Source organism: Biomphalaria glabrata, chromosome 4 (genome assembly GCF_947242115.1).
Source record: "Biomphalaria glabrata chromosome 4, xgBioGlab47.1, whole genome shotgun sequence".
Classification (NCBI taxonomy): Eukaryota; Metazoa; Mollusca; class Gastropoda; family Planorbidae; genus Biomphalaria; species Biomphalaria glabrata.
In genome coordinates, this window is record NC_074714.1 from 55,301,179 (window position 1) to 55,325,485 (window position 24,307).

A 24,307-nucleotide genomic window follows, 5' to 3' on the forward strand; every position below is an offset into this window, starting at 1 on the left:
TCATCACACAGGCCCGGTAGACTATAAGGCTTTAGTATTGTTAGTCAGCAATGTATTGTCTCACACTCTTTTCTGCAACCGTGACATGCTGCCCATTGCCTTGGCTCTCCTGTTGTGAGTGTCTTTTTCCAGTAAAACATCGTTGGATATCATGGTGCTAAATATCTTTTACCTCCGATGCCTATGGCGGATCTTTAAAATAAATGGCAATGAGGTAGTGCTACGAAGAGCAGGGTGCCAGGACATCCGCTGTGTTATCAGTAGCAGATGCCTTAGCTGGCTTGACCACGTTCACAGAATGCCAGAAGGTCGACTTCCACCAGACATTCTGTATGGCGATCTAACAGAAGGCAGGAGAGCCGCTGGTCGCCCACTTTTACGGATGTATGCCAACGCGACATGAAGCTCTTCAAAATCGACACTAGCAGCTGGGGAAAAGTGACACTGGATAGATCTGCATGGAGAGAGAGCATAAAGGAAGGGTCACGGATTGCAGATGCCATACACAACAGTAGTAGAAAGAAGGGTGAAAATGCAACGGCGCCTGGTGATTAGGCCTACACATGCCCAACCTGTGACTGCAGCTGTGCATCAAGGATTGGCCTCATTATTCACACAAGAAGTTGCAAAGGGAAAGATCGTTTGACTCTCGAGACGTAATAAGCCACATAAGCCTGTACATTTATAGCGAAATTGGCACAGAAGAAAAGAAGTAACACAATAGTATTCAACCCAAAAACACTTAAATGTATTATTTGAAATTTTAGTTATGCATGCATATTATAAAAAGCAGTTTGACGCATTTTAAAAAATATAACAGCAGGCCTGCACTAAACACCAACAGATATAAGTCTATACAGATGCACACCTTATCAAAGCCCATTGGAATATGACTACATAAGATTTCCATGGACTAGCTCATTAGAGTTGCACTGACATAGACACACTACAAACCAAGCCTATCAGCAGTAAAAAAACCAAACTATTTGAGCTCTACATTCAATAAAACACAATAATTGCAAAAGCTAAACTTGTACAGGACATAGATACAAGAAATGACTGTAGTTTATTTCTTGCAAAATTCTTTACTAGAAAAACAATTTCAATGCAACCTAGAATTACTTATCATTAAAAAATGAACTTTTCTTATTATATTTTTCATATAATTTTGTGTGTGTCTTTCTTGTTAATTACAGAAAGTTTAATGTTTTATTTTCTTCCTGTTCTACTTTTTACTTGGACATTCTCTCAGCCCATGTGCATACTGCAAGAGAAATAAAATCATTCAAAATATCAGCAGTTTTATCATGGGACAGTCTAGTGACACTAGAATTTGGAATTATTATATTTATAGCAGTGAAAGGCCGTGGGATACACATTTGAGGCCAAAAGAAAATTCCACTGCCGAGAACAGACATAGATGGCGAAAAGAAAATCTAAAGCAACCACTGGCACTGCACTGCATGTGGCAAAGTATGTAGGTCGCAGCTGGGGCTGCATAGTTATGGGAAATACTGTATCCATCACTAATCTACAGACTCGAAGGCAAATAGAAACCTCAGCCTTAATAATTTGTACATACAATAATAGCTAAAAATGTCTTGATATTTTAACAAAAATAGGATTATTTAAAAAAAACTTGTTTAGTTTTCACATCCAGTCATACAACAATACACCTCTGGTTCATGTTTTTGTAAGCTCACAATAAAATACCAACTAAGAAAAAATTAGAAATCCCCCAATCATTCCATACTTCCATCAACAATAAACGTTATAACAAATCAAGAAACAAAACAAAACAAGAAATAAATGGACAAAATCTCGTGCTGTAAGTTGCCTTCAAATCTCAGAGCATAAGATTTGTTTGTGACAAGGGACTACTGTAGAGATACAAGATTTGCGTACTAGTAATTGTCAATAATTGTTTACTAGTTTAGTTTGGTTAACATGAGCAGTATCAGAAATATAACAGTACACCATAGTCCATTTGAAACTCTACAATTTTGTCCTTATCAAGTTACTGACATGCTTTTTAGGGCTTCATTTCCTTCTGTCCGAGCCCAAACTTCCTAGAGGGCAGCAGGTTTGCACTCAGGACCAGCGTGACAATACCATGTCCATATGGCAAGGCAGCCATCTTGAAACAAAAGCAAAATAACTACTTTTGGGAGTAGAAAATATGTTGTTGAATTTATTTTTAAATCTTTGAGCATGCCATCTTTTATGAAACCTAATGGAATGTACAATATTGCAGGCTTTAAGTTACCTTTAATTCTAGTTCTCCAACTGTGGTTCATTATAAAACCATGTGGCCAGCACAATACCCATCACTTCAACTTTCTATTCAAACAGGTTTTAACTCTTTCTCTCCTAACTGACGATACCAGCGTTGATTCCACCAGAATGTGGTAAATAATTACAGAGAGAAAGAGTTAAGATATTTATTATCTAGATCAGTTCAATAATGTATAAAAATAAGTTCAATAAGTTGATTAAGTTCATGTGTTTGGGTTCATGGACAATTATTTATAGTTTTAAGGTTAAGGTTAATTGAGTTGATGCTTTCAAATGATTGAAAGTTAGGGCTTACATTCTATTCATGGATTTCTTTTTTGTTAGTTAGGATCTTAGTACCACAGTGCCCTCATGACTGTACCGGTGTGGTGTATCTGAAAATCTTAATAAATAAAATTTGAGTTTGTAGTTTTTAAATAAGTAGACAAGTCAGAATACAAATTGGAGACTCAAAGTGCAGCTGCACATTTTTTTTTTAAATATCAATTCTACTCTCATGTAGTGTATGAACTTAAACATTAGTTCATTGATGAATAGAGACAATAATTGTGTGACCATAACAGTAGAAACAATAAAGATAGATGAAGATGAACAAAGAGGTAATTCGTTTAATATATATTTATATATATGTGGAAGACATTTTATGGAATTCATTCTAAATTCTATTGATATGAATCTTACAATGCTGAATAAATATATCGTCAATAATCAATTACTTCCCTCGTATAAGATAGAGTCTCTTAAACCCATTGCAAAAAATTTCAAACAAAATAAGGTCCTCAAGAATTCAATCATTGGTGCCACTTTTAAAATAAATACTAATATTTTCTTATTCGTGCAAAAAAACAAACTATCAGGATTTTCTTTTTAAATGTACAAAACATAGTAATATAGTTCTATTTCTTACATAATTTGGTTTTCCAATAGTACCCACCCCATACTACAAGCTTATTTGAATATTACTAAATAAGTAGTAATTTGACCAACACTGTTAGTGACACCATTGATGTACAGCCAGTACTAAATTTAAAATAACACTATCTTTTACATTTACATAGCATTATTTCAGACTTAGGAACTTAGAAATTGCAACCACAAAATCAGTATATTAAAACACAACATGTAGAAAAGAGAAAATCATGCCACACTCAAGACAATGAAAGCAAACTGTGTTATAGAAAAATATACTTCTAGTTCACTACTGTAATAAAGAGGCACATAAAATAGAAAAATTATTGAAAATGTTTGGAATGTTGACAATAGAAACGTACGCTTAAAAGTCATGCGTTCATGCTTATTTATACACACACATATAGATATATAACAAATATTATAATATACCACAAATAATACTTAAGAAAAAAGTTTGCGCAAAAGATAAAAAGAGAAAAAATATGAATAAGTGCAAATCACAAGGACAAAGAATAAATAAATGCTGCCTTTAAGTCGACACAGAAACTGCAGTTGAAGAGAACAACTTCTATAAGTCAATGTCATGGTTAAACAGACACCACAGCAGACAATTTTGAGGCAGTGGATTAAAAAAAATGGAAAGATTTATAAGCCCAATTAAAGACTGAAGTTACAAGAAAATGTTTTTGTAAGTTATGCAATATGTTGAACACATTTTAAAATGGATACTAAAACAAATAAAAACAATTATTATTAAAAAAGGACAATACTGCCTGAATACATCTTATAGAATTATTATTTTGTTCTCTGTAGCTAACGAGTGCTAGATTTTTTTTAAAAAAAAGGAAAATTTTTAATCCATCCATCCCCCTCGAGAGAAAATCCTGGTTAAGCGAATGCATAAATCTACTAGACTTTATAATATTCTAATTATTGGCCTTTAGATCTAGACTTCAAAGACAAAATGTTCCTGAACATTATTAAACTCTTTAATGATTAGGGCCTACCCAAAGACTATAGTCTGTTCAAGATAAATATTTTTTAGTTTTCTAGACAAATTAAATTTCGTTTTTTTTACTTTGAAAAATAATAATGGTCAAACTAGGAATTTCCCAGTGAGGCCAACAAGCTAATAATTCTTTTCCAAACTGTCAAATTTCTAGGAAAATCGTTTTCAAGAACCATGGCTACCATGGTTTTCCCAGAAGGTTTTTGCACACCTATTAAAAATGTGTAATTTGGACAGATGCATTGTAAAAAAAAAATGTGTTTTATCACTTGTTCCTTCGAATAATTTTGAATTTTAAAAAAAAAGTATTTGGTTCATAATAAAAATGTCCCCTTCATGTTTTGTTTCAAAATCAACATTAAAAAACATATGCAACGCTTAATTTTTTTCCAAAATTATTTTTGCTTAAAGGTAAAATTTAGCCTTCCCACTTCAGTACTGTTCTGTAATCCCCATTGTATTCTATTCTGTAAACCCCATTGTATTCTATTCTGTAATCCCCATAGTATTCTATTCTGTAATCCCCATAGTATTCTATTCTGTAATCCCCATAGTATTCTATTCTGTAATCCCCATAGTATTCTATTCTGTAATCCCCATAGTATTCTATTCTGTAATCCCCATAGTATTCTATTCTGTAATCCCCATAGTATTCTATTCTGTAATCCCCATTGTATTCTATTACTGAATCAAGCCTGCTGCCTGGCAAGTTTATGAATGAGTTCTAGTCAGAAGTAGAACACTAGCCAGGATGTTCAAAAGAGAAGTGTGCCAGGTAAGTTTAAGGGAGAGCAATTCTCAGTACAAATGTTCAGTTTCAATTCATTTGTAACTATACAAATTAATACGCTGGATCAAAGTCAATAAAAAAAAAACACAATTATCACAGATTTCTTTTAGCTCTTAACTATCACATTGTTCTCAATGTTGAGATAAGAGCTTATCTAGGGACTGAGGCCCTCATAGCACTTGTACATCTCCTCACAACTGATGAGTACATGGGAAGAGCAAGGAGACACAAACAGTTCAGCTAATGAACTAATCAAAAGTTATGTACATTGAACAATAAATAGGATTTCCATCGTCTATTTAAGATGCGTTATGATAAATATAATGATATATTATGATCAATATAATTATATATTACGATAAATATAATTATATATTATGATCAATATAATTATATATTATGATAAATATAATGATATATTATGATCAATATAACTATTATTTCAGTTTCCTCTTGGTTTTTTGTTGCTCTTTTTTTAAAAACAGAATTACTAGCAGTGACCTGACAAGAAGTTATTAATCTTAAGCTGGACAATAGCTAGCGCACTGACATAGCTGGAGGGTTTACGTCCCTCTCAGACAACTGATGAGTACATGGGAAGAGCAAGGAGACACAAACAGTTCAGCAAATGAACTAATCAAAAGTTATGTACATTGAACAATAAATAGGATTTCCATCTTCTATTTAAGATGCGTTGTGATAAATATAATTATATATTACGATAAATATAACTCTTTATTATTTATTTTTTCCTGTTGCTTTTTTTTTTAAAACAGAATTACCGCAGTGATCAGGCAAGAAGTTTTTAATCTTAAGCTTGACAATAGCTAGTGCACTGCCATAGCCGGAGGGTTGACTTCCCTCTCAGGTACCTCTCATACTTTCATAGATTTGAATTTACATTTGTTGTGAGGCAGCAAAGTCGCAATCCATAAATGTCAATGTACTCAAGGACTGTATCCAAGTTATCCGATTAACTTTCTGACTTTTTCAATCTCTGATTTATTGAGTTTCTGACAATTTCTATAGTGTTATATGGGTCGATATTCACATTGGTCGACTGAAATGAGAAAAAGATAAACATGTAGATTTAAATGATAGACATTCTATTTTAAATATGCACTGTATAATGGAACATTTTGCAAAACTGTACTACACTGTATTATTTATTTGTTTAAAGTTTGCCATTTCTGCAGCAATTGGGGTTGCACCGGATAGTGGCTCCACCATTTTACACTATCCGGCCATATTCAAACCCATACGAATATCACTGCACGATAGTTGGCTGGATAGAAGTACACCGTAATACCTACATTTCTATTAATATGTATAAAGTGGACACGGTTACAATATTGTCTGCTATAGAATATATAAACGTTTATTTTTTTTTTAAATAAATTGCTAAAAAATATATAAATATGCACCATACATCCTTTATTACAAAGACAAGGCATGTTAATATAAATAGAAATGAAACTTTACATTATAGATGCACAGTACATACATAGCAGCAATGGGTGACACATTTGTTTTATTGTTTGTCTTGACCTTTGAGTGGGTTAGTTGTAGTTAACATGTTATATTTTTTAACTATGTCATGCTTACCAGAAGTCTGACTAGCTGTGAGTAGCTCCCATGGATGTAATATCAACATTTTGACACTGTCTAGACTAGTCTAGAGATTACACCTTATGAGAGAACTGAGCTTGTTTACTTGGAAATGAATCTTAATTAGTGGGCTGGACTTCAAGCCACACCTCTACAAGAGTACTGAATTTGCTTACTTGGAGATAAATCTCAATTAGCAGGGTGGATTATAAAACACGTGCACGAGTGACCTTTTGCTACTATATTTCATTAGTACAATATACATGTATATATTCTACAATCTACATTGACAAATAAGCTACACAGATTAGTTTGTAATATTTGTTAATAAACACTGATCAACCTTAATTCATTAAAGAGTGATAATAAGGTGAAAAAAAAAGTAAAATAAAAATATTAAATACGTATGCTATTTATAAGTTTTGCAAAATGTTCATTACCGGTATATAGCTATTTACTAGAAATGTAGGTATCATATCCATCTCTAGCTTGATATCTTATTTTACTATACGGCCAAATCAGGTCTAAATAAGTAATACTAAATAATATATACCAAGAATAATTCCAAGGAACTTATATCAGCTCTGACATCTGTGATGTAGCCTCTAGTTATAACACGAGCATAAGCAGGTAGCTTTCCTTCTGCCACATTCTAGTGAAAACAAAAATGTAAACATTCAAAGCTGGTGCAGATTTTTTAAGCTGGTTGACATACTTGAATCAATATTTTAGTGTGTTAGAGAAGACTTTATGTCGGAAGCTTTTTAATAGAAGGTTTAGATTGTGAGTCAGTTAAAAAAAATCTAGCATCAAGCCATAAAATAAAAAGGAAAGATTCAACAAAATCTCAGGACGAAAACAGCTGAATTCAATTCACTTTTTGGTTCTTGTGAGTCAAGATGAGTTTTAGCTTTATTTAAACAAGATTATAACTATCTGCTAAATTAACTGTAATTAAAATATATAGCCTTATAACAGTATTAGAGCATGGAATGGGTTGCCTGAGCTAGCCAGGAAAACCAGTGACTTGGCAGAATTTAAGTCATTGGTTAATATGCAAGACTAAATGCATGACACATATTACGTAATCATCATTTTTTTTGAAGTAACGTCTGTATTACATAAGATAAGATACATAAGTAATAGTACTGTCAAGAAACAAATCCTTAGTTCAATGTAGCCCTAAGTATGAAAGAGGAACTTTACTTTTTTTTTTCTTTAATATTTGAATACAGTATTCTTTTAGTTATACCAAAACAAAGAAGTATGAAATAATTTTAAATAAAACTAATAATATAAAAAAAATACTGAAAATATAAAATTATAATTGTAATTTGGTCATGGTAAATTATAAATAAGTAGGTCATTGTGCCTCACAAGCTGAGTTGACACTAGCTGGGTGGTCAGAACAATGAACTTTGTATACAAATAAAAATTGCCATTGATGTTACTGGCAAACATTTTCAAGGGGAGCTAATAAGAAAAAAGAAAATTTGCTTGTTACATGAGATTTTGTGTCTAGAAATATTGAGAATACACCAGACTCATGAAAAAGACTCAAGGGAGATGTAAGCATACTCCCATGGTTCCTTGGTTCCTTCAATTCAGTCTGTACATTTAATGAATGCTACTAGTTTGGTTTAACAAATCCATTTTATGGAAATTCAATATTGTTATTTAAAAATATAATTGTTCTTACTGGATCAACACTAGCTAATTGGGGAGTTAGTTTTGTCTTTAAGGGACATAAACAGAAAACGGTCATAGTGATTAACATTTTCTTTGAGGAAATCTCTAAGTAGCCTCCCTTTTCAGCTTGTCAATCATTATGATAAGTCTAGAATAAGACCAAAACTGTTTTAACTCTGTTGTTCTGTCTACAAATATTGCTCTTTAATAATCTTACTATGGCCATTGTTTCAATTATTTTAATACAAATTTATTTTAAAAAGTCAAAAGCTTCAATTTGGGTTTGACTTTAGCCAAAGGCTTTATTAATAAATTCAAAACTTTCTTTGAATTATTCTCAAAGTAATTTGTCTCACATTGTCAAACTAAATGGTTAATTTGGTGTTTTACTTACTAAGGCAGGCAAGGCTATTCCCATAGAGAAACACATTTTATGTACATCATCAATCAAACCTGTCAATAAACGAAAATGGAACACATAATGACCATCTGAATAAACAGTAAATAAGCAGTAGGTCATTATGTACAGATTAAAATCAGTTCTTAAGTCAGAGCTAATTTGTTTACCTCTCCAAACTAAGAACAATAAAGTCAGAGCTAATTTGTTTACCTCTCAAAACTAAGAACAATAAAGTCAGAGCTACATTTGTTTACCTCTCAAAACTAAGAACAATAAAGTCAGAGCTAATTTGTTTACCTCTCAAAACTAAGAACAATAAAGTGAGAGCTACATTGTTTACCTCTCAAAACTAAGAACAATAAAGTCAGAGCTACATTGTTTACCTCTCAAAACTAAGAACAATAAAGTCAAGAGCTACATTGTTTACCTCTCAAAACTAAGAACAATAAAGTCAAGAGCTACATTTGTTTACCTCTCCAAACTAAGAACAATAAAGTCAGAGCTACATTGTTTACCTCTCAAAACTAAGAACAATAAAGTCAGAGCTAATTTGTTTACCTCTCAAAACTAAGAACAATAAAGTCAGAGCTAATTTGTTTACCTCTCAAAACTAAGAACAATAAAGTCAGAGCTACATTGTTTACCTCTCAAAACTAAGAACAATAAAGTCAAGAGCTACATTGTTTACCTCTCCAAACTAAGAACAATAAAGTCAAGAGTTACATTATTTACCTCTCAAAACTAAGAACAATAAAGTCAAGAGCTACATTACCTCTCAAAACTAAGAACAATAAAGTCAAGAGCTACATTGTTTACCTCTCAAAACTAAGAACAATAAAGTCAAGAGCTACATTACCTCTCAAAACTAAGAACAATAAAGTCAAGAGCTACATTGTTTACCTCTCAAAACTAAGAACAATAAAGTCAAGAGCTACATTGTTTACCTCTCAAAACTAAGAACAATAAAGTCAAGAGCTACATTGTTTACCTCTCAAAACTAAGAACAATAAAGTCAAGAGCTACATTGTTTACCTCTCAAAACTAAGAACAATAAAGTCAAGAGCTACATTGTTTACCTCTCAAAACTAAGAACAATAAAGTCAAGAGCTACATTGTTTACCTCACAAAACTAAGAACAATAAAGTCAGAGCTACATTGTTTACCTCTCAAAACTAAGAACAATAAAGTCAGAGCTACATTGTTTACCTCTCAAAACTAAGAACAATAAAGTCAAGAGCTACATTGTTTACCTCTCAAAACTAAGATCAATAAAGTCAGAGCTACATTGTTTACCTCTCAAAACTAAGAACAATAAAGTCAAGAGCTACATTGTTTACCTCTCAAAACTAAGAACAATAAAGTCAGAGCTACATTGTTTACCTCTCAAAACTAAGAACAATAAAGTCAGAGCTACATTGTTTACCTCTCCAAACTAAGAACAATAAAGTCAAGAGTTACATTATTTACCTCTCAAAACTAAGAACAATAAAGTCAAGAGCTACATTACCTCTCAAAACTAAGAACAATAAAGTCAAGAGCTACATTGTTTACCTCTCAAAACTAAGAACAATAAAGTCAAGAGCTACATTGTTTACCTCTCAAAACTAAGAACAATAAAGTCAAGAGCTACATTGTTTACCTCTCAAAACTAAGAACAATAAAGTAAAGAGCTACATTACCTCTCAAAACTAAGAACAATAAAGTCAAGAGCTACATTACCTCTCAAAACTAAGAACAATAAAGTCAAGAGCTACATTACCTCTCAAAACTAAGAACAATAAAGTCAAGAGCTACATTACCTCTCAAAACTAAGAACAATAAAGTCAAGAGCTACATTACCTCTCAAAACTAAGAACAATAAAGTCAAGAGCTACATTGTTTACCTCTCAAAACTAAGAACAATAAAGTCAAGAGCTACATAACCTCTCAAAACTAAGAACAATAAAGTCAAGAGCTACATTACCTCTCAAAACTAAGAACAATAAAGTCAAGAGCTACATTGTTTACCTCTCAAAACTAAGAACAATAAAGTCAAGAGCTACATTGTTTACCTCACAAAACTAAGAACAATAAAGTCAGAGCTACATTGTTTACCTCTCAAAACTAAGAACAATAAAGTCAGAGCTACATTGTTTACCTCTCAAAACTAAGAACAATAAAGTCAAGAGCTACATTGTTTACCTCTCAAAACTAAGATCAATAAAGTCAGAGCTACATTGTTTACCTCTCAAAACTAAGAACAATAAAGTCAAGAAATACATTGTTTACCTCACAAAACTAAGAACAATAAAGTCAGAGCTACATTGTTTACCTCACAAAACTAAGAACAATAAAGTCAGAGCTACATTGTTTACCTCTCAAAACTAAGAACAATAAAGTCAAGAGCTACATTGTTTACCTCTCAAAACTAAGAACAATAAAGTCAGAGCTACATTGTTTACCTCTCAAAACTAAGAACAATAAAGTCAGAGCTACATTGTTTACCTCACAAAACTAAGAACAATAAAGTCAGAGCTACATTGTTTACCTCTCAAAACTAAGAACAATTAAGTCAAGAGCTACATTGTTTACCTCTCAAAACTAAGAACAATAAAGTATAAAAGTCTGAATCTGGTCTCTCAGCTATCACAACAATCTCATGATCTTTTTTAGGCACCTGAAGAAAACAACATTTAACAAACATGTTAACATTTTCTTATAAATAAAATTCAATGAGTTCTTAAAGCTAAACGAGTTGGCAAGAACAATTTCCTGTTTTAAATGCATTGCTACAAACATTGTGTTGTTTATTTCATTTTGCATGGTGATCTAATAGAAGACAGGAGAGCCACTGGTCATCCACTTTTAAGGTATATTAATGTCCGCAAACATGACACGAAGCTCTTCAAAATCGATACTAACAGTTGGGAAAAGAGGCACTGGATAGATCCATATGGAAAAAAGTAAAAGTAAAGTTTCCCTTTCAGACCTTGCGATCTATGGGGCAGATGATGTTAAGGTCCTCTGTTTCTATGGCCAACGGTTAACAAGCAGGGTGTTATGTGGCCAGCACGACCAACCGCCTTTACTTTCACCAACTAAAGTCAGGTACCCATTAGCTTTACTTCCGGGGCGCTGCACAGCAGGCGACCTGATTATACTGGACTCCTTTTCTCAAGTCTTAGTCTTAGAGTTAGGTGGACTCGGGGGCGCTTTAAAAATCCAGAAATTTAAAATCCCAGTCTTCACAGAGATTTGAACCCAGGACCCCAGGTTTGGAAGGCGAGTGCTTAACAACTCAGCCACCGCGCCCCCCAGATCCACATGGAAAGCAACCATAAAAGAAGGGTAGCTTTATTGCAGATGACTTACGCACCAGAGGTACAAAGAAGGGTGAAAGTGCAACAGCCTCTAATGATTACAGATGCCCAACCTGTGACAGCAGCTGTGTATCAAGGATTAGCTTCTTGTGTTGCAAAGGGAAAAGATTATCTCTAGAAACATACCTCAGACTATGTGGGCAGAGGGGTAGCCACAAGCAATACTATTCAAAAGTACCCACATAGTCCAGAGTCCTCCAGATTAAAAAAAAAATGAACTGTATATCTTCTATTACAGGCTGCACTTTTTCAACTTTTGTAATTTATAAACTTAGGAACTAAAAGAAGTAATTAAATACTAGAGAAAAAAAAACAACAGAAATGTAAAGTTTGTCTATTACAAAAGTTGTTAACTGATGCCTAGGTGTTGGACTAGAAGTGACATACATTTGTCCTAGTCAGAAATATTTTACATTTTAACAAAACATTTTCACCTTTTTTTTAAAAATTACAAGAGTATCAATTTTTTTACTGCTATACATGTCCCTTGACATTCAGTTAGTCATGCAAGACAAATTTCCTCATGGATTATAAAGATATTATTATTATTAAGATATACAGCAGTATTTGTGTTAAATCTGGATCCATTATGTTGTCAATACATAAGCGCTACAGATTAAGAGATAATATTATCTGATAAATACGACATTAAATATAAAATACTAGATAAATAATACCAACATTTAAATTGTTGTTTTACTAAAATGAATATAGCTAGTGATGATGATGTAGCTAAATAATTTAGCTAGGGAGTGCTGATGATGTTTAGTGTTTTTTTACACGTTTCATGTGTTCCTTCAAAATTGGAAGATGATTACTTCCTAGCCCAAACTTCCAGCAGGATGGTGGGGTATGTTAGTGCAGATGAGCTAGGTATGGTGGTTTGCAGGGTTCCAACCCAGTACAACCAATACAGTGCAGATGATGTGGCTAGCAAGTGTTGATGATGTATTTTATATAGATAAGTTATTTTATGTAGGGATACAAATGCTTTTTAAATAATTTATCCTTTTCATTTCTGATTAGTTAACACAGGGAAAAAAATTCTAATTACAAAAAAAATAAAATTCTCACCAAATTAGGAAAGGCAACGGCTTTGCCCAAAGTTGCTGTCAGGTTAAATGCTGTGTAGATGCTTACAAGGTCGGAGAAATAGTTGCTATGTTGAACATCAAAGTATTGTTGAGCACCTTTACGCCAGGCTTCCATCACACCTGTACAGATATAAGTCAAAAACAGTCAATAGTACATCAAGTTGGAAAGTAGACTTCATTGTAAACTCATTTCAGATTAACAACAAGTGCCATAAAATCTGATTTCTAGCTTTTGGGAATATGGATAAATTTAGACAATCTTTAGTTTCAGCTGAAATATGACTTTTCATGTATAATTAAATTCTGATAATCAGACTTTTATCCCAGACAATTTCCTGGACTTGACCTGTTATTAATTTTAAATTCTCATTTCTCAGCTGTTTAACTTTCTTTCATCAAACTAAAGGTTCTTGAAATCACTTTATAAAAACATCACTGACTCATCCCATTTTCCCTAATTCCTGTCAAAGGTTTCCATACAGCTGTTAGCACTGAGCCAAACAACTCAGATCGAGTCAGAATTCAAACTCCTTGATAGGTAGATAATGGCTTACACAATTCTGCCACACATATTTTTGATCAGTGAGAAGTCTTCCACAGTGTCACAGTCTTAGTTGACATTGCATGATCTAAAGTTCACGTCATGTTAAGAGTTTAAAAGACACGTGGAATTCCTGATGTAGAAAACAGGAAGTAGATTGAATTAAGTTAGACTTAGAGGTCAGTCAGTCAAGTCAAGCAGACAAGTGAAGTCAAGTGGGAAGTCAAGTGTTATTCTTTGGACCGAGTGGTCAAGTATATTTTAGTCCGGGATGGACAGTAGCGACTTAGAAAAGTCTGCAGTAATTTCAGTTAGAAAGTAACTTGTGGGCAGTTGTTGCCAGTGGTCTTTTGAGACATGTATTAGTTGATCTATATTTCTACACAGTTTTACCTGAGATGCGGACGTGATTTGTAACTAACATATATTGGATACTTTTGATACCGCTGTTATGCGGATAGGATTGCTTATTATTTCTTGACTTGTAGCACTAACAAGGAGTGCAGTGTATTATTATTATTATTATTGTAGTAAAATAAACTTCATGTTTGTCTGCTGAAACGGACTTAGGTCAGTTTATACTATTTGTCTTGTCACGTGTCAAGAGCACCTCAGGAAGCAAGAACTCAGTATTACACGACATTCGCATTCTGCAACCTTACGCCATTCAACCTGACATTGACACACAGTGACAATTAGTGAACATGTACTTGCCATGATGTCTTTCAAAGTCCAAAATGACATGAAGATGTGGGTGAACTTGACTAGCGCCGCATTTGGGCAGCACATCCCACACAACACCGGGATAACGAGCTTTCGGAAAGTTGGTGTTGGCTTTGTTAATCCTACAATAGTCATAAGACATACGCAATTGATAGACATTATATCAAAACATCTTATAGACTTTCAATAATAGCATGTGTAATCGATAAGACTTGAAATAACATTGTATTGATAGACTAAATGTCTAACAGACTTTAAACAACACATGTGTAATTGATAGGCCTTTAACCACAACATATGTAACTGATAAATTCTAAACAACAACATATATAATGGATAAATTTTAAACAACAACATATGTTATTGATACATTTTTAGCAACAACATATGTAATTGATAAATTAAATTATGGCTTTTATATAGAACTACTTTGATGCTTATAGCATGCTCAGAGCACTTTGGTCCAATCTCAGTTGTGGACCAGTGGGGGGAAGGGGGGGGGGGGGTATCAAAGAGAAGGTTTTTCCATGCTGCCTTCAGGCGCTCAGTAAACACAACTCTGCCCGAGTCGGGTGTCGAACCTTGAGCCCCCTTCTAGGTAGCCAAGCCAAGCCAAGTTTAAGCGCACTTAGCCTCTCGGCCACGCTTCCCACTTTGATAACCTTTGAACAACAACATGTGTAATTGATAAACTTTAAAAAACAACATATGTAATTGATAAACTATAGATAACAACATATGTAATTGATATGCTATATATATTTCAAGATATATATATCAAGAGTTATCATTGTTGGACAAAAAACTCACCAAGTATTGACTAGTTGAAATAAATCCAAAAATTCTTCCAGGCTCCAATGCAATGGGTCATGTTTTTTCAAAGCCAGTAGAGCATGCAGAGTGTCCAGTTTAAAAACATTAGATGCTGAGAATGCGAATTTGGATTCTACTCGACCAAAGGTATGCTCCGCAGTGAAACTAAACAAAAAACATGGTTTGTTACAGACAGACAAGCAATGCGACATGTCATTGAAATAAACTTATATTTGATTAATGAAATTTTAATTTCTAGCTTCTATTTAACTTTGGTTTTAATACAAGACATTCACGTCAAATAAATATGGAATATAAATGTAAATAGATATAAATATAACCTACTTTTTATAATTACAGAAATCACAAGACTCAGCACTATCTTTCATAATCTGGTTGAAACTAAAAAAAAAAAAAGAAAATCCTAAATTAGAATATAGTAATGTCAATATGTCTATAATAAAAATGTTAAGTCTGTCCTTCTATACGGTTCAGAAACTTGGAGAGTCACTAAAACAAATATGGAAAAGCTCCAGACCTTTGTTAACAGATACCTACACCAGATATTAGGAATTAGGTGGCCAGGAAAGATAACTACTATCGATTTGTGAGAGAGAACTAGACAAAAGCCCATAGCCCAAAACATCACAAAACGAAAATGGAGATGGATAGGACACACCCTGCGAAAACCAGCTACCAATGTTGCAAGGCAGGCACTTGACTGGAACCCACAAGGAAAGAGGAAAGTGGGCAGACCCAAGCAAACCTGGAAGAGGTCAGTCATCAGTGAAGCTGAGGGTACTGGAATGACATGGGAGCAGATGAAGAAAGCTGCTCAGAACCGAGTTCGGTGGAGAGGTGTGGTTGCGTCCTATGCTCTCTTGGGAGTGCACAGGATTAAGTAAGTCAGTCAATGTCAATGTGACCTAGAAACAGATACTGTAACCCTTTCAGACCTTGCGATGGTTAACAAGGGTGACATGTGGCCAACACAAAAACCTACCCCATTTGGTTGCCCTATTGTCAGGTAACAATCAGAGGTGCCCTTAAAATCCCCGAATTTCAAAATCCCTGTCATTATAGATGATTCAAACTATGAAACCCCTTGGTTCTGAAGCCAAGTGATTTACCACTAATTCACTTATTTTGAGTTTGACTTTCCTGCTCCAGAATGCCCTGACTGGTTATATTGTAAGCTGACCCTGTTCTAAGATTGCCTGATGAATAGCTGTTTTTACAAAAATATATGAAGTGGGTACCTACTAAACATCCTCTGGTTCTTTAGGTGGCGCCACTGGTCTCTTGTCACGTAAAGGATTGAACACAGTATGCTCATGTGTAAACTCATTAATAACATGAATGACATCCTGTAGAGTCAAAATAAATACTTACTATCAATATAACATTTACATGAAAGTATTTGTTTTCAATTTTACTTTATTTTTGATTTGCTAAAAAAAATGTTTAAAAATATTTGTATCAATATTATCTTCTTATTCATTCTCATTTATATTTTGGAAAGTTCAGACAAGTAGTCCAATTATCTGCAATGACCAGCACAGTGGTTTCCAGATCTGGTACCTCTCCATATAGTTCTTGTTTTATTGGGGGGCTTAAGGGCCAGTGTCTTGATTGGGCCTCTCGAAAGAATGCTTGTATCCTATACTATAAATTAAATGTCTATATATTTATTCAATGTTAGTTAATTAAGTGTGGTATAGGATCAATGCAAAGCCCCTTGACTAACAGGAATAATGATTTTGAAACTTGTAGCCTATCTTGTAATAAATGCCCCGGGTACGCTGTTCTGCCTCACAGTGGCACCCAGGTGGAAATGGCTACTTGAGGGGGTAACTAGGCTAAATGAATGGCGAAACATAACTCCCGTGGGGATGCCCACAGGTAGACGAGAGTCCACCTCTTGCACGGGCGGGGTTGCAAAAGAGTCCCCATAAACCTGTCACACATCCATGCGCTGTTCCTCAAGAGACCGTTACATAAATGGCGTGTCCCCCACGGTTAGCTTGGTATAATGAAGGAAAATGGCTGAGGCTCCCGGTGTCCTCGGCCTTCGGCCATGTGCAGCCAAGCATGCGTCGGGGGCCAAAGGCATTGGAAACAGCAATGCTTTACATAGGCATTGACTCGGGTCTCTCTCAAACAGAACTGTGTTCCCACAGGTTGTTGTTTTTTTTTTACTGTTTGGCGTCCAAACAGGTTTTTTTTCAAACTTTAAGCTCGAAGAGCCTTCAGCTCAGCTCATAAGACGATCAAACGGTAATAAATGCCTAACATTATATGTGAGGAAATAATCACCTGATTAAAAACTTCTTTGTATAAATCTTGTTCCTTTCCCAACCAGCCAAACACCTTTTCCTTTAAAAGATCTGGTAATGACAAAGTCGCTTTTCGACCATCAATGGTGAAGATAGTTTTGAATTTATCATATAAATCTCTGTAAAAGAAAATAATAAAGCTCTTTGCAATAGTTTTCAGTAACAATTCAGGAGCCAGCTTACCACTGTATGGGTGATGGTTATGTTGTTACAGGGACTAATTCTATGATGTTTTGGGGGAAAAAAGAAATTTGTCGAGGGGTAACACAATTTTTAATCCTTACATATACTTGGACTATCTTACATGCACAAGATCTATCTTACATGAACTATGTCTATATTACACTAAGACTATATTACATACACTAGGACTGTCTTACTTTAACTATAACTATGTCTATAATACATACATGAATGTATTTAAATTACATACACTATCTTACATACACTGGGACTATCTTACATGAAATATGACTATTGTACATATACTAGGACTATCTTACATACTCTTGAACTATATTACATACACTTGGACCATATTATATACACTAGGACTATCTCACATGCGCTGTGGCTATAAAGAATACAATTATATTATTTTTGTACATAAAATAGTTGCCTTTAGTCTACAATTCTGAGTGTTGGCTTATATTCTATGAAGCTAAACTAATAAAAGTATTAACAAAATTAACATCAAATAGTGCAGAAAGAATCAAAATTTAAAGATGGAAACTATATCCCTGTATATTTTTAGAAAGATTTTTTTTTTTTTTAAAAAAAGGTTACTGACTTTCAAATGAAATATAAGTTTGGTCAAAGATATTACTTGCTAATCAATTAGCCGAATATTAAGGAATGTTTGTGTTAAATTCTATACACCCCATCCTCCCCACAAAAAAAAATAATTTGTTAGCATTGTATTATATGAGCAATCTTGTAAAATGCCCTAACCACTATTAAGTTTTCTTTTACTCACTACTGAATGAGCTTTTTTGATTGAATTTAACAATTGAATTTAGCATTGTATTATATGAGCAATCTTGTAAAATGCCCTAATCACTATTCAGTTTTCTTTTACTCACTACTGAATGAGCTTTTTCGATTGAATTTTAAATGATATATAGATTCTATATATAAATATTTGATCAATGATGAACATCAAAATATCCATTTCATATACACACAAAAATGAAGTTCTTTGACTAAATTACAAAATCATTTTGTCGGGACACATTGATACATTCATAGGACCATTAGTTGACCACAGGCCAATACTTAGTATGAAGTTCTGAAAATACTAACCGAAAATAAATTGCATTACATAAATATTTTTTTTGTTTTTAAAAGAGATATACTGACATAGATGATATTAGATTAAATTACAGATTACAGTTGTTCTATTAATACTAAGCTAATGTAAGACCAAATCTTTATAAAGACTAATTACCGTATCACTTCTAAAATTTACCAATAAAGCTTCTTATAAAACAATCTTTTTAAAAATTTTAAACACCAAAAATACTAGGTAATCTAATAGCATGAAATATATTCACAAATTTTAAGTAACAGCCAACCAGAAAATTAGCAGACAGCTGTAAGATGGTAAGATCCAGTTTTACATAGAGCAAAGTGAAAGTTATTGACTGGTTTAGACCAACTAGTGTTACCTGCAGCTGGTATGTCGGGACACTGACCACTGTTCCTGTAGTTGAAATAATCCAGTGATACTGTGGTTGAGATTTTTGACACAATGAGTTAGGAAATAGTTCTGAAACATACAAAAGGAGATAGTCATTTGAAAAATATAAATTAATATAAATAAGTAAAAGCAAAAAGTAAAGCAGTCCTTTAAGACCTTGTGATCTACAGGCTGAGTGGTAAAAATGCTTGACTTCTGAACCAAAGAGTATCAGGTTCAAATCTCTGTGAGGACTGGGATTTTGAATTTGGGGATTTTTAGGACACCTAACCTAACTCTAATGGGTATCTAGCATTAGATGGAGAAAATAAGACATTTGATTGTTGTGCTGGCCACATGACACCTTTGTTAATATTTACATCATATAGATCGCAAGGTCTGAACTTTTTTTTACTTATAGGACCAGAAACATACACTTTATAATACCGTCATCAATTTTAATACTAATATGAAATAAATAGTGTACTTACATGATCTAATCTAGACACTGGTGTAAACTCTGGCCAAACAGTGTATTCATGGCGTACTGGACTTTGAAATTTCAAGGGACTATAACTTTCGGACATATACGTGCCGCTAGACATGTAGACAAACAAAACGACAAGAACAAGCACGACAAGCAACACAAGAGAATTCCTCTTCCACTTGATAACAGAAGCCATGGCACATTTTCGGATCATTTCATTAGCCGTGTCAAGATCAGCCTGATAATGCTGATCTTTGGATGTTCCAGACATTGTTGTAAAGAGTATGGCCTGGAAAGAAGAATTGGTGCAATCAGTTCTTAAATGTCTACATCTACATCTTAAATATTTCAGTAAATTTATGTAAAGTTTTCATTTCTTTAAAAAAAAATGCGGGCTAATACTACTTAAATTTGAGAATGCATTTGAAGTAAAGTTGTTTTGCCAGAATTTCAAAACAAGCATATAGTTGAATATTGCTAAAATATACATTTCTAATGTAACTAATCAGCAGGATATAACACAGCAGATCTCAAATTAGCAACTAAACCAATAGCTCTTACTGCCATTGTGTAATGTATAATGTCCAAGACCTCAAGCTATCAAGTAAAAGTCAGCTTTAATAGTATAGTTGTGAGATTACATATAAGCTCTAGTAGTTTCCAAACTTAAAAAAATGGAATCAGTCATTCTATTGACAACACCTTAGACCTAACTTGTAACTGCTATTTATTCAAAATGAGTATTACGGCTTGTACAATTGCTAGTATATCTATATGATCTGTCTAACAAGATCAATGTGTTTTTCACCGGTTTCATTGATTCACATTCAGACATTCTTCCAGAATTAAAGATTATTTCCTAGACCAAAGCTCCCACAGGCCATCAAGCACAGTTCAAACCCAGGACCATCAATACAACAGTTCAAAGTGTATACCAGCCAACCTAGACAGCTAGTTCAGGAGTATTTATATTAGATTTGAACACAAATCAAATACCTCATAATTTGGTCATTACTGTATTTTGATATTTCTACAAAACTGGTATGTTTTTAAAGTTCTTTTGTTTATGCAGTTTTCTAAGCAAGTTTTAGGGCTGGTTATGATTATAATCTAGACTAATTCCCTGCTAATTATAATTTATCGATATGATTTCATCTAACTTATAGGCCATTTTGTTAGATATATCGTTGTCATAAAAAAATATTTATTTTGATAGTATAGGATGTTCAAGCTCAAACTAGACTTTTCTTTCAAAGTATACAAACATGAACTTCCTATTCGAAGCATTAACATTTTTGTGATTTGTATGTACACATTTGTTTAAAGTGAGAAAATTCATTGTGGGTAAATTTATGAAATGAAATGATGTTTAATGACTAATTCTAAATCAAGCTTTCCATCTCAGATCTATTTAGAGCCAATTTACATTGATTTTAACTTTTAACTAGTGAAATCTGCCCATGTGGAGTGTCACCAGAGAATGCTGAACATGTTCTTCAAAGCTGCATTCTTTACCAAGAGGCCCAAACAAGACACTGGCCCCAAAACACCCTAATAGAAAGAAAACTATATGGAGAAATCACTGCACAGTTCATCTCATATAATGGTCTAGTTATCTGAATGCTCTGGAGCACCAACATAATAATGAAAACAAAGAAGAAGAAAAGATTTGATATTTTCTTCTCTACATTTCCCTAGATCTATATTATTTATTTTCTAAAACTTAACTTTACTAGAAGAGACAAGAGTAGAGCTAGACACTAGAATATAGATCTAGTAGTTAGTAGATAGTGTGGTTAAGTAGATATAGATTAATAAATCTATTATCAAATCTAGATTTACATACAATTTATAGATCTATTCAATTCTTTTCTGAATCAATGCAAATTAAACTATTAGATCTATATCTAGTTTAGATCTGAATTAATTTATTTAGGGACTTCAGTGTTAATTAACTTTACATATTATGCTGCTTGTATATAGATCTATATATATATTAATCAGCATAATATAATCTTGTCTTATGATTATCATACTTAGATCTTGATCAGAATTAGATATAATCTAGATTATTCTAAATTTAAATTACAGACATTCCTTAAAAAAATATTTAATAATGATTAATTAATCATTTAATGTGTATCCATTTAGATCTAGATTATATAACCTCTAGAGAGAGTCGCTTTTCTTAACTGAATGGCAATGTCTTTGATTCAGAAGATTATAAGGATGAAGGCAGTGTTTAACTGTTTTTTAACTGCTGTACTAAGGCTCAGTCATTTCACTCATTGATCATCATTATGAGTATGACTGTAACTGTAATAGATTTTGAGATCAATCATTGTGGTTTTCTTGTATGGTTCAGCCAAGTTCATGTAAAAGTTTCCATGAATAATTCGACACTGTCTCCTTTGTCTTTGTGATATATATACTATAGGACTATAGTACTATGACTATAGACTTTAGGGTCTGTAGTATATTTATTAGTATATATATTCTATTATATAAATATACATAGATTAATATACACTAGTCACTATAGACTAGATTTAATTTATAAATCTATGCACAGTTGTCTACACTCAACACTCACTCACTGTAATCAGTGTGACACGTAACACAGGCTCAGGCTGTTACTAGATCTAGATCTATACTAACTATAGATCTGTATCGTGTATGTCTACCTTGTAACCTATGCCCCATCGCCCCATGACATGTAAGTCATGCAGTCATGGTAACAAAAAAAAATGAATGATGGTTTGACATGTCAGACTAAATAAAAAAAATTGTTTTACAATACTAGACAATAGATCTAGATTTAAAATTATTCGCTAGCCTCTGAAGTATAAGTAAAATAGATCTACTACATTCTATATACATAAGTACATAATTGAAAACAGAAGTCAAAGAATTTACCGAAAAGAGAGCCACAAAGATATAATAAATCGTTATACTGGCAAGTTGATATTACAGTAGTCTCCCTTTAGAGAACGAAGAGCGAAAAGTGATGATTAAATACGTTACTTTAGACGGACAAGAGTTCCAATAACACGAAAGAAAGTCATCGCCCCTCCAACCCCTGTCCAAAATCAAACGAGAACGGATTTTTTTTTTAATTTTAAGGTTATAGAATTTTTTTAAAATCAATATATGATACATGGCTACATACGCAGCTGCATCAGATGTGTAAAGATTTGCAGGTTTGCGTAGTATTTAAAAAAAAATACAATTAACTGGAATATAGGAAACCATACAGGAGAACATAATGGAAGTAAAAAACAAAAGCTATATATACGAACAGAAAGTAAAACTTATCAGTCAAGCATTGGTGTAGATTGTCGAGACATGAAAGAAATGACTGTCCGTTTGGCATGCGCTTAATTAAATCTATTTTCATAAGGGTACCGAATTCGAACCACTCAGCTATCTCCTGCCGTCTTCATTTCTGAAGTCAACTAAGTCAATGAACACTTGCCGTGCCCTACTAATTGGACACTCAACACAATTACTCTATATACGTAATATAAGCAAGGAATTTGTTTTAGGATAGATCTAGATCTCTGACTTTTTACAAACAAAAAAAATTGTACAAGAATCGACCGATATCATAAATTGTTTCAAGTAGGTCTAAGGAAAATGGCTGCTTGGTAGTGCGGATTCGTGGCTTCCGTAAGCGCGCTGGATCGGCACCTTCGACATAGTCACGGAGGTCACGGCTGGAATGTTGTACAGTCGTCTCGGTGGTCCCGGGTTCACACCCTGCCCGCTGTCATCCCCCGTTGTCCTGCGAGAGGTTTGGACTAAGAAGTTGATATCTTCAACTCTGAAGGAACATCCGAAACATGTAAAACATTGTACAAACAAAACATCTGCCGAGCAGAGTAGCTGTACCTGTACCTTGATATGGCAAACATGGGCTATTGCAGTCCTTGTAAATGGAAACAATAAATGACAGCATAGACAACCTGACAACCTAGACCACTAACAAACAAATTTAGGCATATACTCTCATCTATACCCCCATTGGCCACATATGATGTGTATGTGTCTTTCGTGTGTGAATGTTGTTCGTATGTGCATGTATATTGTGCATCTTTATTGTTATTGTACAGGAGTTACGCTGAGGTTGTCAACTGTAGTCAAAATGAATTTCCATTTGATTGGACCAATAAAAGTTATCTTATCTTATCTTATCTTATATGATGAATGGATGGAAAACTGGAATTGAATTGTATGGGGCAGATAGACGGAAGGGCGGACGAACAGATAGATAGATTAGATTAGATTAGATTAGATAGGTGTGTGTGTGTTTATAAGACTTTTCTATGCCAATGACCTCGTTACATTTAGATATTCTATTCGATATGAATAAATAATTATTTCAAGTCGACGCTGGCACAGCTGACATGAATCAATGAAGCCTACTAAATGTGAACAGAAGTACAGTAAAATAACTCTGCTGAAGAAATGATAACAATAATTCATATGGCGCCATACACATGTAAAAATTATGTAAGTCGGAACAATTAGCCAAAGAATAGAAGCATATTTTAATATAGGCTAGTGTTCTGCT

General features: G+C 33.5%; 1 protein-coding gene across 7 annotated transcripts in view; it reads right to left on the reverse strand.

The window, feature by feature from the left end:
• Positions 1–726: 726 nt before the first annotated feature.
• LOC106072214 (uncharacterized) overlaps positions 727–24,307 on the reverse strand; it is a 35,813-nt gene continuing 12,232 nt past the window's right edge. For 5 of the 7 annotated variants that reach the window (XM_056025736.1, XM_056025734.1, XM_056025732.1 and 2 more), the window contains exons 3-14: positions 19,739–20,023; positions 19,237–19,337; positions 17,550–17,688; positions 16,497–16,600; positions 15,579–15,635; positions 15,231–15,398; positions 14,412–14,542; positions 13,137–13,276; positions 11,275–11,359; positions 8,698–8,756; positions 7,168–7,266; positions 727–6,066 (exon numbers count right to left, since the gene is read on the reverse strand). In XM_056025736.1, the coding sequence (XP_055881711.1) occupies positions 5,980–6,066; positions 7,168–7,266; positions 8,698–8,756; positions 11,275–11,359; positions 13,137–13,276; positions 14,412–14,542; positions 15,231–15,398; positions 15,579–15,635; positions 16,497–16,600; positions 17,550–17,688; positions 19,237–19,337; positions 19,739–20,005 (1,437 nt within the window). In that variant the 5' untranslated portion in view covers positions 20,006–20,023 and the 3' untranslated portion in view covers positions 727–5,979. Of the gene's footprint in view, positions 6,067–7,167; positions 7,267–8,697; positions 8,757–11,274; positions 11,360–13,136; positions 13,277–14,411; positions 14,543–15,230; positions 15,399–15,578; positions 15,636–16,496; positions 16,601–17,549; positions 17,689–19,236; positions 19,338–19,738; positions 20,024–22,331; positions 22,453–22,650; positions 22,810–24,307 lie in introns of those variants that run through there. The other 2 variants (XM_056025738.1, XM_056025739.1) reach the window with 2 other exon arrangements.